The following is a 17,195-nucleotide window of genomic DNA, read 5'->3' on the forward strand; positions in this document are numbered from 1 at the left end:
GGGAAGGGAGAGGGGTCTGCTGCTGACCCAATGGCATTTAGTCAGCCACCGCTGCAGGTATTTTCCATTTCCCTCTGAAATCTGGACCATGCTGCAGAAATATCCCTGATGCTGTGCCGACTGGAACTTCAGGTCCCACGTCAGAGCCCACATAGGCCATCAGGCATGTGTCACTAGCAGGATGCAAGAGGCCATGAAGACCAACAGCCTCAGAGTCATTCTCACTGAAATCTAGGCTGAAACATTGGAATCATAGCCTAAATATGCTGGACTCCGCGCTCTGGAGGATAGGCCTGAAACTGCACTGTGTCCAGAACAGCTCTGATGAAAAGGAGCATCTGAAAAAGAGTTTGGTGTGACTTTGGCAAGCTGATAGTGAACCCCCAGTTAGTGCAGGAGGTCCCCTGCAGTCTGGAGACGACTGCCTTTGACGAGCCCATCTTTAACAGCCATTCGTTGAAGTAGGGTAGGACTGTAACCTCTGACCTCCACAGATCTGCTGCAACCACCGCCATCACCTTGGTTAACTCCTGAGGGGTACCGGTAAGGCCAAAAGGGGGCACAGCAAACTGAAAGTGTCTTGACCTACCGTGAACCACAGGTAACACCTGTGGGTGGACTGGACAGGGATGTAGAGGTATGCATGTCCATGTCCTGCAAGTCCAATACTATCATCCAGGGTCCAGGGCACACAGAGGTTGAGCTAATGTGAGCATTTTTTCAGGAAGAATTTGAAAAGGCGCAGGTCTAGGATAGGACCATGACATGCTTCTGATGCAGGCAACCTCTCAATGGCCCCCTGAGCCAAAAGACCTATTACTTCCTGATGGAGGAAGGAGAGATGGCCCTCCGTCAGCCGGTCGTAAATGGGCGTGGGGATGTCCAGGAAGGGGATGGAGTAGACCCTTTGGACTATCTGTAAAACCCACATGTCGGATCTAAGGGACGGCGTATCCTGCCCCCCACTAGATGTCTGTGGTGGTATGCAGGCAGACTAAAGGGTTTTGGAGGCTGCACCTGCTGGGGAGGAGAGGGGGGCAGCCCGACCTCTGGATAGTAGAACCCATGTGGTCTGTGGGAACCCCGTCCTCAGCCACCAACAGGATAGGAAACTTGTTGGCCTTAGTGGCTAGAAGGAAATAGACATTGTTGGAAGTTCCTTCTGTTGCCACAAAAGGGGCGGAAGGCGGACTGAGGTTGGTGAGGGGCCATAGATAGGCCCAAAGACCTGACCCTAGCTCTGCTATCGTTGAAGTGCTCCAGCACTGAGTCCGCCTTTTCACCTAAAACGTGAGAGCCATCAGAGGGCACGTGTGTGGCTTGAACATCCCCATAAGCCAGTAGTTTTAAGCTAGACTGAAGGGACGATGAAATCACTCTGCCCAGTGAGTCTGTTGTGTCCAGTCCACATCTGATGGTGAACTTTTCTGCATCCCTCCCAGCAGCAATAGCTTGGGTGAGTATGGACTGGGGCTCCTACGAAACCATGAACAGCACGTTTGCCACCGAATCTCTGATCGTATGGGTGCATTGGCCAGACAGGTATGCAGTGTTTACCAACCACAGTGGTAGGCTGGCGGAAGAGAACTTCTTCTCATTTGTCTTGACTGCCATGTAGGGTAGCATAAGGTCCAAGACCTCAGCCACCCTCCACACCACCATTGTAAATGAGGTAACCTTCTCTGTAGCCAGGGTAGGGGTAGAGACCAAAGCAGTGTCTGGTGAGGTGTCCAAACCACTAGTATCCTCCAATTCCTCTACCTTGTTGACCTCTGTGTCAGGTAAGGGATGCTGGTATTCATAAGTTATTGTCATAGTTTCCAGGCCTTTCAAATGAAAAAGGTGCTGGGTCCAACTCTGAGGCCATGGCACTGGCGCCGGGTGATGCTCGTCCGGCTCCGTGTCAGAGTCCAGTATAACAATGGGGATAATGCCGCTGTGGGGCGTCGGCGATGCCAGGGGCGTCTGTACTAGAGCGAGCACTGAGGAAGGTCATGGTATCGTGGGTGGAGCTGCTCCGGATTCGAGGGGCCTGACTGGTGCCGAGGTCAAGCCCCCAACAGGAATCCAGTGGGAGCCCCTCCCACATCTGTAGGGTCTGCAGGCGCACCAGAAGGGTCGGCCTGCCTAAACAGGACCTCTGAGAACTCTTTTATTTGGGCAGGGTTGCTCCAGGAAAAACCAGGGAGGCACGGGGCGCACCCTGGTGCACGCTCCCACACCTCAGCCAAGGACATAGATGGGGGCTGCGAAGTCTAAGACCTCTTTGACTTCTTGCAGTGGGACGTACCCGCTGACTTTGATCGAAATGATGACTGTCTAGAACAACTCTACGAGCAGTGCAGAGATTTTCCACACGACCGGGAACAAGCCTTTGGGTGCATGGTGCAGCAGGCCTCGCAGGTCTTGGAATTGTAAGCACCACTGATCAACCAAGGGTGAGTCTGTCACAGACATCTTACTATGACAGGCACCACATCGCTTGAAACCCTTTGGATTCTTAGCGGACATCCATGGCATATCAGGAGAAGACATTCTCAAAAAAAAGTGTTGTCAAAAAGTTGAGGCAAAAGATCAGTCAAAGATTGAGTGGGGGTAGGAAGCTCTTCACGGATCTACACTGACTGGCGCGGAAAGAAAATAACTGACATCAGTGCTCTGGGTTGGTGCCTATATAAGCACCGTTTACATCAAATTACTGCACAGATGATGCAGAGCTGAGCGAGGCCAACTACCAGTACACAGGGGTACTGCTTGAAAAATTACAGATCTAGTCTGACGCCTGGGGAACATCATAAGGTAAGGAATCTTTGGTTAGAAGTCTCTATCAGATGTCAGCGTGCAAGAGTGAAACCTATAGGGCCCCGTATGTCCTTCCCAGAGCGGAACAGCATGCACACAGGTACTGCTGAAAAGTTTCCGGATCCAATCTGACACCTGAAGAATATTCAAAAGGTGAGGAATCTGCAGCTAGAAGTCTTTATCAGAAATGGCAATTAGCTGGAAATTAAACAGACATTCTGTTTTTGAAAACATGTTAGTTTCTTAAGCAGTAGCAGGTATGTAACAAAACAGTAAAGATGAATAAAAATGTTGGGGTTAAGGAAGAAACGTAGAATTTAAAATAAAATCCTGAATTTGAATTCTGAGCAGCTTTGTGCTGTAGAGGCCAAATGTTGTTGCTCTCAGTGCAACTGCGAACTCCTTTACCTTAACTTTGCGGTTATCCTGAGTGCAGGCGCACACTGAGTGTGCACTTCCATTGTCAAGCAACTTAGTTGGGTGATGTCATAAACTGCTCCTTTACTGCACTTAAGAGGGCCATGGTTATATGGATGGAAGTCTTCCAATCAAAGATCTGAGCAGGTTTCACCAGTCCCAATACACAGTTGTCTGTCCACTCAAATCAGCATGGCTGCTTTGGGAGGGAAGCTGATGCTCCTCCACCAAGGTTCTGTCAGAAGGGCAATGGTCTCTCAGTTTTCCCTAACATTTTGGAAAGGCAGTACAGACAGCAGTAGTAAGGTAGCCAGTTTTTGAGGATATTTATAAGTATGTATCCACTTTCAAACTGGTGTAATTACTAGAAGGCACTGTTCCAGGGTCGGTATGGTTGAAAGTCAACCAAGACCGTACCACAACAAGGGGAAAGTAAAGAGAAGGGTCTATGTGTTAGAGGTCTAGGATGGGGTACTCAGGATGGGGGGGAGACAGCATAAGTGTCTCTTGTTGCCCTCACACACCCCGAGGGATGTCATGCTTCATCATCGGGCGGTGCTCCTCGTCGGGCCGGCGGTGCAATGCCCTACGGGTCCCCCGAAGGGTCTCTTTAGCGGAGATCTTTTGAGAGAGCTGCCGATTGGTGCATGCGGGTATGTGGAGGGGGAGTACAAGGGTCGGTGGTGGCTGTGGTGTGTGCAGGAATAAAAATACCTAAGGGTTACCTGGGAAACTAATTTAATAAGAAGGCACCCTTGGTACACTAAAATACGTGGAAAAAATGTTACTAATCAAAACGTGATGTGTTTAGTAGTAACTGAAAGTACAGGTCAAATGGTCGACATGTTTCGCGCCTATTAGTGGTCAGAGTGATCCATGGCGCTTCATCGGGACCAGCAGAGGTGAAGAGTGTGGGGAGAGATACCCAGACTATGTGTAGTGGGGGGGTAAAAATATTACCCTCTCACTCGGCAGATAAAGGGGGGGGGAGGTAAAGTGTCTCCTAAACAAGTAGTGTGTGCAGAGAGGAGTCTGTTGTGCCCCCTTTATGTTAGACCTAGACCAAAAGAAAGATAAAACAAAGAAAAATGCAGACGTTAAAATACATATGCGGACTTGCCTTGTCGATCCGCATAAGTACATAGTGATCCGAGAAATCACATTTATACAATGAGACAGTCATAATGTCATGCACCTGGAGGCCCAGGTTACACTCAAAGTTCTGAAGGAGCGGGCAGGCGTGGGTATGGTCCCGTGCCAGTCGAGAGGTGGTAGGTCCCGGGTCCCGGTGGCGGTCACAGAACCCAGCTGGAGACTCGCTAGGTAAACTGCTGTACCCCGCGGGGCCCGGACAACTCCACCTGGCTGTGCAGCGGGCTCACCAAGCGTGTCGACTACTGGGACAGTCAAATAGACACGTGTATTGTGTATCTAACTCGATTCGTAGGTTCAACACGAATGAAGTGCACTTAGAGTAGTCTTACCTAAGATAAGAGCTGGAATTGCTCCTTGAGTTAAAAAGCGGCGTAGGAGGCCCACACCATCTAGGGCTGTAAGTTGGAAATAGTGCGTAACAACAGGGAATACCCAGAGGGTAAAGAAAACAAAACAAAAGTGGAGCGTTAGATTTTACTTACATCGTTGCCAAATGTAGAACAGGAAAATGCTTACGTTGTGATCTTGGTAGCTGGATCGCCTCGAGTCATACTCACGGGTTGCTCAGGTGACGGCACTGGAAACCTGCCCTGTCCAGACGCCTGCTCGAAGGTGATTGACTTTGCCTCGCCCATGATATTTAAAGACTGAGCCCCGTGATTGAAGGAGGTACCTGTTTCCGGTATCGCGGCACGATCGGTCGTGGGAGGCCGGAGCTGCGCATGCGCTTGTCCGGGCCCCGCGGGGTACAGCAGTTTACCTAGCGAGTCTCCAGCTGGGTTCTGTGACCGCCACCGGGACCCGGGACCTACCACCTCTCGACTGGCACGGGACCATACCCACGCCTGCCCGCTCCTTCAGAACTTTGAGTGTAACCTGGGCCTCCAGGTGCATGACATTATGACTGTCTCATTGTATAAATGTGATTTCTCGGATCACTATGTACTTATGCGGATCGACAAGGCAAGTCCGCATATGTATTTTAACGTCTGCATTTTTCTTTGTTTTATCTTTCTTTTGGTCTAGGTCTAACATAAAGGGGGCACAACAGACTCCTCTCTGCACACACTACTTGTTTAGGAGACACTTTACCTCCCCCCCCCTTTATCTGCCGAGTGAGAGGGTAATATTTTTACCCCCCCACTACACATAGTCTGGGTATCTCTCCCCACACTCTTCACCTCTGCTGGTCCTGATGAAGCGCCATGGATCACTCTGACCACTAATAGGCGCGAAACATGTCGACCATTTGACCTGTACTTTCAGTTACTACTAAACACATCACGTTTTGATTAGTAACATTTTTTCCACGTATTTTAGTGTACCAAGGGTGCCTTCTTATTAAATTAGTTTCCCAGGTAACCCTTAGGTATTTTTATTCCTGCACACACCACAGCCACCACCGACCCTTGTACTCCCCCTCCACATACCCGCATGCACCAATCGGCAGCTCTCTCAAAAGATCTCCGCTAAAGAGACCCTTCGGGGGACCCGTAGGGCATTGCACCGCCGGCCCGACGAGGAGCACCGCCCGATGATGAAGCATGACATCCCTCGGGGTGTGTGAGGGCAACAAGAGACACTTATGCTGTCTCCCCCCCATCCAGAGTACCCCATCCTAGACCTCTAACACATAGACCCTTCTCTTTACTTTCCCCTTGTTGTGGTACGGTCTTGGTTGACTTTCAACCATACCGACCCTGGAACAGTGCCTTCTAGTAATTACCCTATTGATTTCTCGGAGCACAGGCACTGGACCATTAACCAGCTCCTGGTCCCCCCCCTCCCTTTGTTTGGATACAGTATTTAGCACGGCGGCTCAGCCGAGGGACCCTCTCTTTCACTCGCTTCTCTCTTCTTCTTCCTCTCTTGTTTCCCTCCCCATTTCCACTTCTTGACCCTTACCTTCCCTGAGACATGTCATTTTCAACCTTGGGGGACAACCTAGGCCTCAGCTACGGTGAGGACATTGTGGCTGAAATCCTGAGAACCCCGTCACTCCTAGATGGTGACGGCAATACAGCAGGGACCAGCGCACAGGGCGACTGGAATACCCTTACTTCTCTCAAAAAACTTCAGGTAAAGACCGCTCTTCATGGCTCTATTATGACCGAATACCTCAGAGCTAACTCGGCACCTAACGGACTGTTGGTCCGCACGGCACCTAGGATCTTTTTGGAAGATCTTATATTCAGACGCGAATGGAGCCAAATTGCATGGAAATGCACTCGGGATTGGATCATTTTGATCATCAGTACCGCAAAACGCCTGTCGGATGCTTTGATTGTTAAAATCAATATAGCAGAGAACGGTCTCAAAACCAGCATTAGCCTTTCTGCATATAAAACTCGCTTAGCAGAGATAAACTCGGAAATCTCTGACCACCGAGACTACCTTCTAAACCAGAAGATAAACAAACTTCAAGGACCTGAAGAGATTCGATAGGGAAAAGATCTATCCCTATACAAAAGAGGACTTCCAACCAACAGAGACCGATACGATCTCTGACGATGGATCATCAACGTCTAATCGATCAGGCCATTCCTCGGGTAGCAACTCGAGCAATCATAGCTGGGGCCGTCGCTCCAACCCACAGGGTCTATTACCACCACCACTAGGGCCACCACCTTTCTACGGTTTTCCACCGCAACCATTCCCTCAACAGGGACCCATGTGGTACCCTCCATACAACCCACTACAACAGGGTTTTCAGCAACCATTCCTCCACAACCCTCCCCCACCTTTTCAGAACAGAGGCAGAGGCAGAGGAAGAAGAAGAGGGAACAAGCAGGTACACTGGCAAGATCCGGACAACCAACAGAGAACAACGAGAAGCATGGCACAACACCAACAAAAAAACTGATCGTCAACCTGTCTTCGAGACCTTTGAACGCCGACGAGACAACAGCTTTGGAACTAGGACTTGGGTTTGTGCCCACCCCACAGGAGGACAATTTCAGAACCAATGAGGAACTACATCAACTATTTCGCAAAGTGAGACTTAGGGCCTTCTTCAAAGACAACCAAACACAGACTGAGGACGACACTGGCTTGAGACCCCCGTCTAAATTCACCCCCAGCGCTGGGATGGTCCCACACGAGGTCCTCACTTTCGAAAAAGCGGTCCTCAAGGAGGTTAACCGATTAGAACCTCCTAACGCTTACAACAACTTTCCCAAAAAATTACGGAGGGCGGTAACCACCCTTCAGAATGATGACTCCATCGTAATAAAACCGGCGGACAAAGGGGGCGCCACTGTGATCCTCGACATACAGGATTATGAGAAGGAGTGCTTGCGCCAACTAAACAACACTGAGTACTATGAGATTCTAGAGACCGATCCAACTTCAAGGCTACTGAACCAGATCAGAACCTTGGTCAACGAAGCAGCAACAGAGGGATGGATTACATCTAAAGAAGCAGCCTTTCTGGTGAATCCATCTCCTAGGATGCCCTACTTCTATCTTCTACCAAAGATCCATAAGGGGGTTACCCCGTGCCCTGGCCGTCCGATCGTGTCTGGGATAGGCTCCCTTCTGGAACCTTTGAGCCAGTTCAGTGACTTCTTTTTGCGCCCTTTGGTCCAGGCTACTCCAGCCTACCTCAAAGACACCAGAGATGTGCTCAACCTCATCCGAACCATCAATGATGAAAACACCGAGGAAATCAACTTACTGCTCACACTGGACGTGGAAGCACTCTATACGAATATCCCGCAGGAGGCAACCATTGAAGTGGTAAGCAACTTGTTACAAAACTCGGAACTTCCAACGTCTACACCGGCAAGCTTCATTTCGGCCCTCATTGCCCTTGCTCTCACCAACAACTATTTTATGTACAAAACCACCATCTACCACCAGGTACAAGGCACCAGCATGGGGAGCACCTTTGCGCCGAGCTTGGCTGGACTGTACATGTCACATTTTGAGGCCAACCACATCTTCACAGACGCCAACCCATTTCATCGACATCTGGTCACTTGGAAACGGTACATAGACGATGTGCTGATCCTATGGAGAGGACAGGCATCTAAGACACTGGAATTCTTTGAGTGGATCAATAATCGGGACCCCCACTTACGCTTCACCATGACCTCCAGTAACGAGAAAATCCCTTTCCTGGATTTATCAATCCAACTAGAAAATGGGATACTTCACACCAGCACGTACAAAAAAGAGACTGACTGCAACAGCCTCCTGAGTTTTAAGAGCCACCACCCAAAAGCTCTACGGGAAAACTTACCCTACGGCCAGTTTCTCAGGATCAGGCGCAATTGCAGCAAACTACAGGATTTTGACAGACAAGCCAACACCCTATCTGAGAACCTGGCGAAGAGGCACTATCCAGTAAAAGTAATTAACCAAGCTAAAAAACGGGCTAGGAACAACACTCGTGAAGGCCTCCTGGAAACGAGAGAGCCCGAGACCAATAACATGATCACCTGCGTCACAACCTTTACCCCCCTCTCCAACAAAATCAAAATAATTATCAACCGTAACTGGAAGATCATCAACAGTGATGCACTAAACATCCCAGCACCTCGCTTTGCCTTTAAAAGAACCAGTAATCTAAGAGACCAACTGATTAATACACGGCCACGCCAGAAACAAGCGAGAAGAGAGAACACTCTCTGGGATCTGCCAGCGGTGAAGGGGCATTACCCGTGTGGCTCGTGTAGTGCTTGCACCACGACACGACACACGAAAGTCTTGGAAATTGGTGAGCTAAAATGGGAACAAAGGAAGCACACGAACTGCAACACCACAAATTGTGTATACTTGATCTCGTGCCCATGCGAACTCTACTACGTAGGCATGACCACCAGACCCATCAAAACAAGGATCAGCGAACACAAAAGCACCATCAGGCGAGCCCGCGCAGCCACTAAATTGACGAACCATTTTCTGGAAAAAGGGCACCCCTGTGAAGCGATCCAATGGACCATCCTGGAATCCAATACTAACTGGACTAGCGAGTCGCTCTTTAGACGTGAACAACGCTGGGTGCACCGCCTACACACAGACACCCAGGGGCTCAACGACGATATCCCATGGACCGAGCTCTAATACTGACACTTTTGGGTGCATGTATAATGTGCAATCCATCGTACATCGTCCCTCCGGCTAGGAGCAAAACAACTGAATGATTAGACCAACGCTCGTCTCGATAACTCTGTAGTGCACCTCCCGGGCCCTTTTTGGGCCATATCAACTATACGGAGATACTGCTATATCGAAAACATTATCCTGCAATGGTTGGGACTTGTTACACCTTCAGCACACGTTAGCAAGTCCTCACATGGCCCCGCCCATACACCTCCACACCATTAAACTTGTCAAACATGCGGGATAAACAGGCCATAGGTTGACAGTGACACACCCACTTATGTGGTCTAGTCTACTATTCCTGTAGTAACACATCGCAAGCACTCCACGCATGCGCGTAGTAACACACCTCACAGACACCACGCATGCGCCAAAAACACCTTGTCACGCATGCACCAGAGAACACTGGAACATTCTGTTTCACAGCGCATGCGCAGCTCCGGCCTCCCACGACCGATCGTGCCGCAATACCGGAAACAGGTACCTCCTTCAATCACGGGGCTCAGTCTTTAAATATCATGGGCGAGGCAAAGTCAATCACCTTCGAGCAGGCGTCTGGACAGGGCAGGTTTCCAGTGCCGTCACCTGAGCAACCCGTGAGTATGACTCGAGGCGATCCAGCTACCAAGATCACAACGTAAGCATTTTCCTGTTCTACATTTGGCAACGATGTAAGTAAAATCTAACGCTCCACTTTTGTTTTGTTTTCTTTACCCTCTGGGTATTCCCTGTTGTTACGCACTATTTCCAACTTACAGCCCTAGATGGTGTGGGCCTCCTACGCCGCTTTTTTTTTTTTTTGTTTTTTTTTTTTTGAAAGACCTTTATTGAGAGAAAAAACAAATACAAATCAACAAAGAGCCCTGGGGGCTCACACATACGGTACATTACAACTTACTGAAAGCACAGAGGATACATTACAGAAGGACTGAGGTCTAGTTTTAAAAGTTTTCCTTGTAGGATAGACATAAGCAGGATATCGTAGCACAACAAGTCAATACTGGTGTTGGACAATCAGGATAGATAATCTTATAGCAGAAGAAAACACCAGAGTCGCTGCGTGGCACCCAGAAAGGAACGTCTAAACCCCAGGGAAGGAAAAAGGACAAAGAATAGAAGGCCCATAGAACAAAAAAGAAAAACAAAAAAGAAAGCAACCCCACCCCCCAAGTACCCCCCACCCTGCACCCCTGCAGCTGGCTACGGCCTGTCCCCCCCTAGCAGTGTGCCTGTCGCCCAAGAAAAGGAGTCCCGAAATATAGAAAGTAAGAAAAGGATAGAAGCCTAAGACTCTCATAAAATTGAGAAAGGTGGGGAGGAGCCCACTATTCGTCCCCCAGCTCCGCCATCTCGCACCAATAATAGCAACAGTAGTCTGACACCCAATAATAATAACATGCCCAATATGACGAGAAAACTGGGGTCACAGCAGCAGCGCGCAGGGTAAGTAAGGCAGCAACACCCAACCGAAACATCCAAAATATCAACAAGGAATCTTCAAGCCATGATTGATAAGCGTAAGCCCCCGCAATAGTCTTCTAGCACCACCGATACATGTCCCGGTCACTCAGAGAAAACTAGGTCCCCGGCTGCCCCACTCGCCAGAACGGTGCAAAACATTTATCAACGGAGGAGGGCCAACCCATGATAACAAAAATAATCGACAGGAGTGTATCCGGCCATCGCTTCCCGGACCCCTATGCAAACCATACCCAAAGTCCAGCTTCCTCGTCAGTCCAGCACAGTCCCAGGAATGTAGTGACCGGTATCAAGGCAAGAAAAAGACAAACTCAACCCTGACCCCTACGTTCCAGTGCGCCAGCAAAGTGCAGTTGCGGCGTAGCCCCGTAGAGTAGGAAGAGCATCCGATGTGACCACCTAGAGAGATGGCAACAGCCAGTAATCGCCATCCAAAGCAGGACAGTGTTATCCCCAAGAGTGCAGTACGGGCAGGCGTACAGTAATAGCCCACCGAAATTAGGCAACTCACTCCCGGGCAACATGTTCAAAGTAAGCAGAGCAATCTTGTCAGCAGCACCCGCTGGCGGTGGTAGTCCTGGCATCCGACGGCGAACTTCTAGTTTCCGTCCAAATATAGGATGCACTGTGTCCTCCATAGTTGCGACAGTCCGAGCGGCGGTGATGTTAAGTGCACTCACAGTCAGTTCCTCTACGTCTCCCCGGAGAGGCTGCACACGACTGCCGAGTCCTGGGCTCGGCGATCCGCTCCGCGCACAGCCGCCCGTCCGGTCAGCCAAGGAGAGAACGGGCACAGCGTCGTCCAACCGGCGCTCCAGGTCACGGGCGTTGGAACAAAAAGCCGCTCGCACAGCAGCCAAAGCTTCCAGGACGTCGCCGATGCTCACGGGCATAACGTGAGAGGAAGAGATGCCAGCTCCCTGTCCCCGGAATCCGCAAGCGTATGGCGACCCTCGAGCCCAGTCTTTAGCATACATGTCCAGGCGTTGTTTAGTAGGTCAGCTCCCAGAAAGACAGGGCCAAACCACGGGGACAGGGCAGCAACCTCTAGTCCAGCGCCACGCACAGGGACAGCACAGTGACGGTCCAACCAGGCGCCGTGTATAAGCGCCGATCACTCAATACAAATGGCCCCTTCCATTACACTACGTAGCGAGAAATCAAAGAGAAACTTCCAAAAAGGGGGATACATTTGTTGCATCGGTGGTAGTAAAGCAGCGTAGCGGCGAGACTCCAAAAGAAACTGTTGCGCCACTTCTGAGGATCTCGGTGGTTTGTCGCGTCTCTCCGGCGGTTTCAGATTCTCATGTAATGGCCGCTGTTGTTGCCTTCCAGCCGGACGCTGCCGAGAACAAAGGACCGGACCCACTCAGCAGCCGTCTGCAGGAGTTCAGGGCATTTCTTCATTCCCGGTGCAGGAGGAACGACGGGGAGCCTACCATCGGATGCAGCGTCGCCTCCCAGACCCGTTACCGCACAACAGGCACGATTCCGCAATCAGGAGAAGAAGCGGTACGGGAGGGAAGCGGACGAGTCGGCGGAGCCGAGGGCTCAGGCGGCCATCTCTGTTGCAGGCTAGGCTCCTCCCCTACGCCGCTTTTTAACTCAAGGAGCAATTCCAGCTCTTATCTTAGGTAAGACTACTCTAAGTGCACTTCATTCGTGTTGAACCTACGAATCGAGTTAGATACACAATACACGTGTCTATTTGACTGTCCCAGTAGTCGACACGCTTGGTGAGCCCGCTGCACAGCCAGGTGGAGTTGTCCGGGCCCCGCGGGGTACAGCAGTTTACCTAGCGAGTCTCCAGCTGGGTTCTGTGACCGCCACCGGGACCCGGGACCTACCACCTCTCGACTGGCACGGGACCATACCCACGCCTGCCCGCTCCTTCAGAACTTTGAGTGTAACCTGGGCCTCCAGGTGCATGACACTATGACTGTCTCATTGTATAAATGTGATTTCTCGGATCACTATGTACTTATGCGGATCGACAAGGCAAGTCCGCATATGTATTTTAACGTCTGCATTTTTCTTTGTTTTATCTTTCTTTTGGTCTAGGTCTAACATAAAGGGGGCACAACAGACTCCTCTCTGCACACACTACTTGTTTAGGAGACACTTTACCTCCCCCCCCCTTTATCTGCCGAGTGAGAGGGTAATATTTTTACCACCCCACTACACATAGTCTGGGTATCTCTCCCCACACTCTTCACCTCTGCTGGTCCTGATGAAGCGCCATGGATCACTCTGACCACTAATAGGCGCGAAACATGTCGACCATTTGACCTGTACTTTCAGTTACTACTAAACACATCACGTTTTGATTAGTAACATTTTTTCCACGTATTTTAGTGTACCAAGGGTGCCTTCTTATTAAATTAGTTTCCCAGGTAACCCTTAGGTATTTTTATTCCTGCACACACCACAGCCACCATCGACCCTTGTACTCCCCCTCCACATACCCGCATGCACCAATCGGCAGCTCTCTCAAAAGATCTCCGCTAAAGAGACCCTTCGGGGGACCCGTAGGGCATTGCACCGCCGGCCCGACGAGGAGCACCGCCCGATGATGAAGCATGACATCCCTCGGGGTGTGTGAGGGCAACAAGAGACACTTATGCTGTCTCCCCCCCATCCTGAGTACCCCATCCTAGACCTCTAACACATAGACCCTTCTCTTTACTTTCCCCTTGTTGTGGTACGGTCTTGGTTGACTTTCAACCATACCGACCCTGGAACAGTGCCTTCTAGTAATTACCCTATTGATTTCTCGGAGCACAGGCACTGGACCATTAACCAGCTCCTGGTCCCCCCCCTCCCTTTGTTTGGATACAACACAATCCACTTTCAAACTGACAAGCTTTCCCTATGACCTCATAAATATTTGGCCTGTTGCATTTCTGCTCAGTTTAGAGCAGCTGCATATTCCTTTGGTTGTTTTGTCAGCATTTAAAGTTGTGTCTCTATGGTAGCCTTTGAGGAATTTACACAAATGTCCCCAAACCCTTTTAACAGTTGTTAACACATTTTTCATTCTTTACTCTATCTTAGAATTACTTTTTTCTTTCGTCTTCTTAGGGAGTTCTGTGAACGTGTTTCTTTCCTTTCTGATGGCACCTTCCAGTTAGTTAGGGATGGTGTAATAGTACCAACGGTTGTATGATGTTAACCCGCATGCTTTTACCCCACAGTTTTTACTCCGCGAAATCTTTTACAACGCAAGGCTTTACCACGCACTCCGTTACAACGCATTCCCCATTACAATGCAATTACTATCTTAACTCCAGGAGGGCGTTACTTTGGGGAATGCGTTGTAACAGTTTGCAGTGTAAAGCCCTGCGTTGTAAAAGTTTTTGCGGAGTGAAAAATGTTGGGTAAAGACATGCTGAGTAAAAAATGCGGGGTAAAGGATGTTTCCCGTACTGTTGCATTGAGCTGGGAAGGATGTGCCTTTTAATGTGTAAATGAAATAATTTCATAAATGTCAGATTCTGTATTTACAGTGATGATTTTTTGCTCTTAGTCCATTGACTGGCAATTTCATATCTGATGCTCCTTCCTTAGCTGGAGAATGACATTCATTAGTGAATACTTGAGAGCTGGCTGGCACATAAAGGTAATGGGCCTTTAGTTGCTGTGTTGCATTTCATCAAATTTAGTACATTTCCCCTTTAGTCTGTACATTGCTTGGATTTGAGGTGCACAGCAAACATTAGGGCGAATACTACATATCCTACACTATGCGTCTTGTAACGTCTACTGAAGCATATTTTGTTAGGAAAAACACCACAAACTTAAACGCTTAGAAAAGGAGCACAGTCAAGAAATATGTGCATTCTCTTTACCTCCTGTGTATGGCAGTTATTTTAAATTTATTAGGTGATGTTTTAAGACCTTGAGTTCTACCTTCTTTTGCAGACTGAATGGGAAGCACTGGAGCTGACGGACCATCAGTGGGCCCTAGAGGATGTGGAAGAGGAGCTCATGGCTCACGGCAAAGATCTTAATTTTGAAGGAATGTTCAAAAAGGAGATTCAGACTTCCATGTTCTGAAAGAGGCGCAGGAATTGGAGCGCTCCTGACCGAAGTTTTTCATGAGCTTTCACATTGCCAGTGTGTTTATATGAATGTGTATGCAGCTGTCACTGCACTCGGCTGTTTTACTCAAAGTTTGCCTAGATCAGTTTCTCTACCAAGTTCTGAGACGGAGTTTGAAAATAATGACCATTAGCCGGGGAGTCAATCCTATTCATGTAGATTTTTAACATAACAAGGGGTTTCAAATATGTATGATGAAAAAAGTAAACGAGGACCGGGGGGCCTTTCTTCAATTCTGGTTACTGATTCTCTCAACCAATGAAATGGCGGCTGTAACTTGATTTTGGAAAAAATGCTATATTTTACAATTGTTAACATTGAACTGAGTATTTACATTTGGCTCACTACCAACTAAATAACCTATAGACACAGTATGCGCTGCTAGCTGGAAACATGTCTGTCTCTGCTGTACCATCTTATTATATTTTATACAGCTGAGCCCGCGTGTCAATAGCATGCCCAGAATACACATTGTGTTATGCCCTTTTTCTAGGGTGTGTAAAGACAAGGGTCTATTCCAAAGACCAAAGAAGAGGTTCTGGATTTGCTTTTCTTTTTAGTCTTGGTGATTCCTGGCACAGGAAATTACATTTTTTTACCAACTAAAACTGTTATTTTGTCTGTGTTTAATTGTGTTGTGGGAGATTCATCCTTTGTCTTACTTATATACAATGGAACAAGTCTAACGGCACATTACCATCTTCACTAACCATTTCCACCTGTCAGAATAGCAGAAAAAAGTATGTGGTCAGCTTCATGATAAGTACAACCTCCACTAAGATTGCCTCTTGTGTGTATTTATTTATTTATTTGCTATTTTATACTGTTTGTTTTTACCACATATTTGTTTTATTTTTAACAACTCTTCTGCTTGCAAATGTTAACCTCTTGCATTTTGTTTTTTAATTCCAAATAAAATTACAATCAAGTTATTTTTGTACTTGTATGTTTTTTTGGTCTCGCCTGCCGATAGTGCATGTGCCCTGTCACTTGCAAGGGGAATTGTTCACTAAAAGGGCTTGAAGCCCACCCATGGCTTACCATTTGTTGGCTTCATTGTCTTTCTTCTTTGCTTCCACCTAATTGGCCAGCACATGCCAGACGTCAGTTCCTGGTTCTTCTCTGGAGCGTGTACCAAGCACAGATTGATTCCTCTTGATCAGTGGCCGTCCCCTGCTCGTGCTGTGATGGAGATACTGTTTCTTTTTCCCAGTGTTGCTTCCCTCCCACTAATCTACGTCAATATAACTTGCCCAGTCAGCGGGGCTTTTTGTGTTTAGTAGACCTTATCTGGCCTGTACACTTAATGGCGTTTAAGCACCAATCTGTTCCCTACTATTGGAATGGTGTTAGTCTAGTTCATGTAACCAAAAATGCAAGAATGATTACACGGCTGTGAAGGAGCTAATTGTTTTAACTATTGCCGTGGTACTGCGTTCATATACACAGGGTGCATGTTATATTTGAAACGTAGCTACCACAGGACAGCGTAGCTGTACGAGACTCCCATGAGTAGCACAGGTAGACGGCTCAGTGGTAGACATGACTAAAAACCATGCTGCCGCTGTTTGGTTCCCATCTTGCTGTACCACCAAGCTTTGGGTAATTTGACCAGTCCCTCATGGCTGCCATGATTAGGAGCAAAGGGGCAGTTCTTCCTACTGCAGTCCCTTTTCTTTGTTCATGGGAACTTGTTAACTGACTGCCTTTAATAACTGTGGGGTAGCGGTTTAAATAGTGGTTTTATTGGCTTCAGTCGGTGTTGCCCCTAGTATGTAACGGGTACAGCTTGTGTTGCCCCAAGTTCTACAAAGGAGTTGATGTTCCAGAATGCGCTTAAAGGACTTGCTGAAACAGTGGAGATGGTGTATAAAAACAAGTCTCCCAAACTCTTATGTTTTCTTGTGTGAAGCTTGTAAACTTTCAGTTTTTCTTCTGGCCAGTGGGGTCCTGTGCTCCCAAATAGCCATTACTCAAATTACTTGATAGAAAGGGCTCATTCAACCAGCAAAAGGAAACAATAAAACGGAGGGGCACTAGCGTAGGGATTGCACTAAGGAACCTCAAAACAAAAGCAGTTGGCCGAAGCTTTACACCTCTGCTTCAAGTGCTACAGGCAAAACTAACATCGGCCC

The 17,195-nt window shown here is 48.5% G+C and overlaps 1 protein-coding gene across 1 annotated transcript in view; it reads left to right on the forward strand.

The window, feature by feature from the left end:
• EMC3 (ER membrane protein complex subunit 3) overlaps positions 1-15,992 on the forward strand; it is a 263,643-nt gene extending 247,651 nt beyond the window's left edge. The window contains exon 9 of the mRNA XM_085625115.1: positions 14,881-15,992. Within this exon, the coding sequence (XP_085481241.1) occupies positions 14,881-15,015 (135 nt within the window). The 3' untranslated portion in view covers positions 15,016-15,992. The remainder of the gene's footprint in view (positions 1-14,880) is intronic.
• The last annotated feature ends 1,203 nt before the right edge of the window (positions 15,993-17,195 follow it).

Source organism: Triturus cristatus, chromosome 9 (genome assembly GCF_964204655.1).
Source record: "Triturus cristatus chromosome 9, aTriCri1.1, whole genome shotgun sequence".
Classification (NCBI taxonomy): domain Eukaryota; kingdom Metazoa; phylum Chordata; class Amphibia; order Caudata; family Salamandridae; genus Triturus; species Triturus cristatus.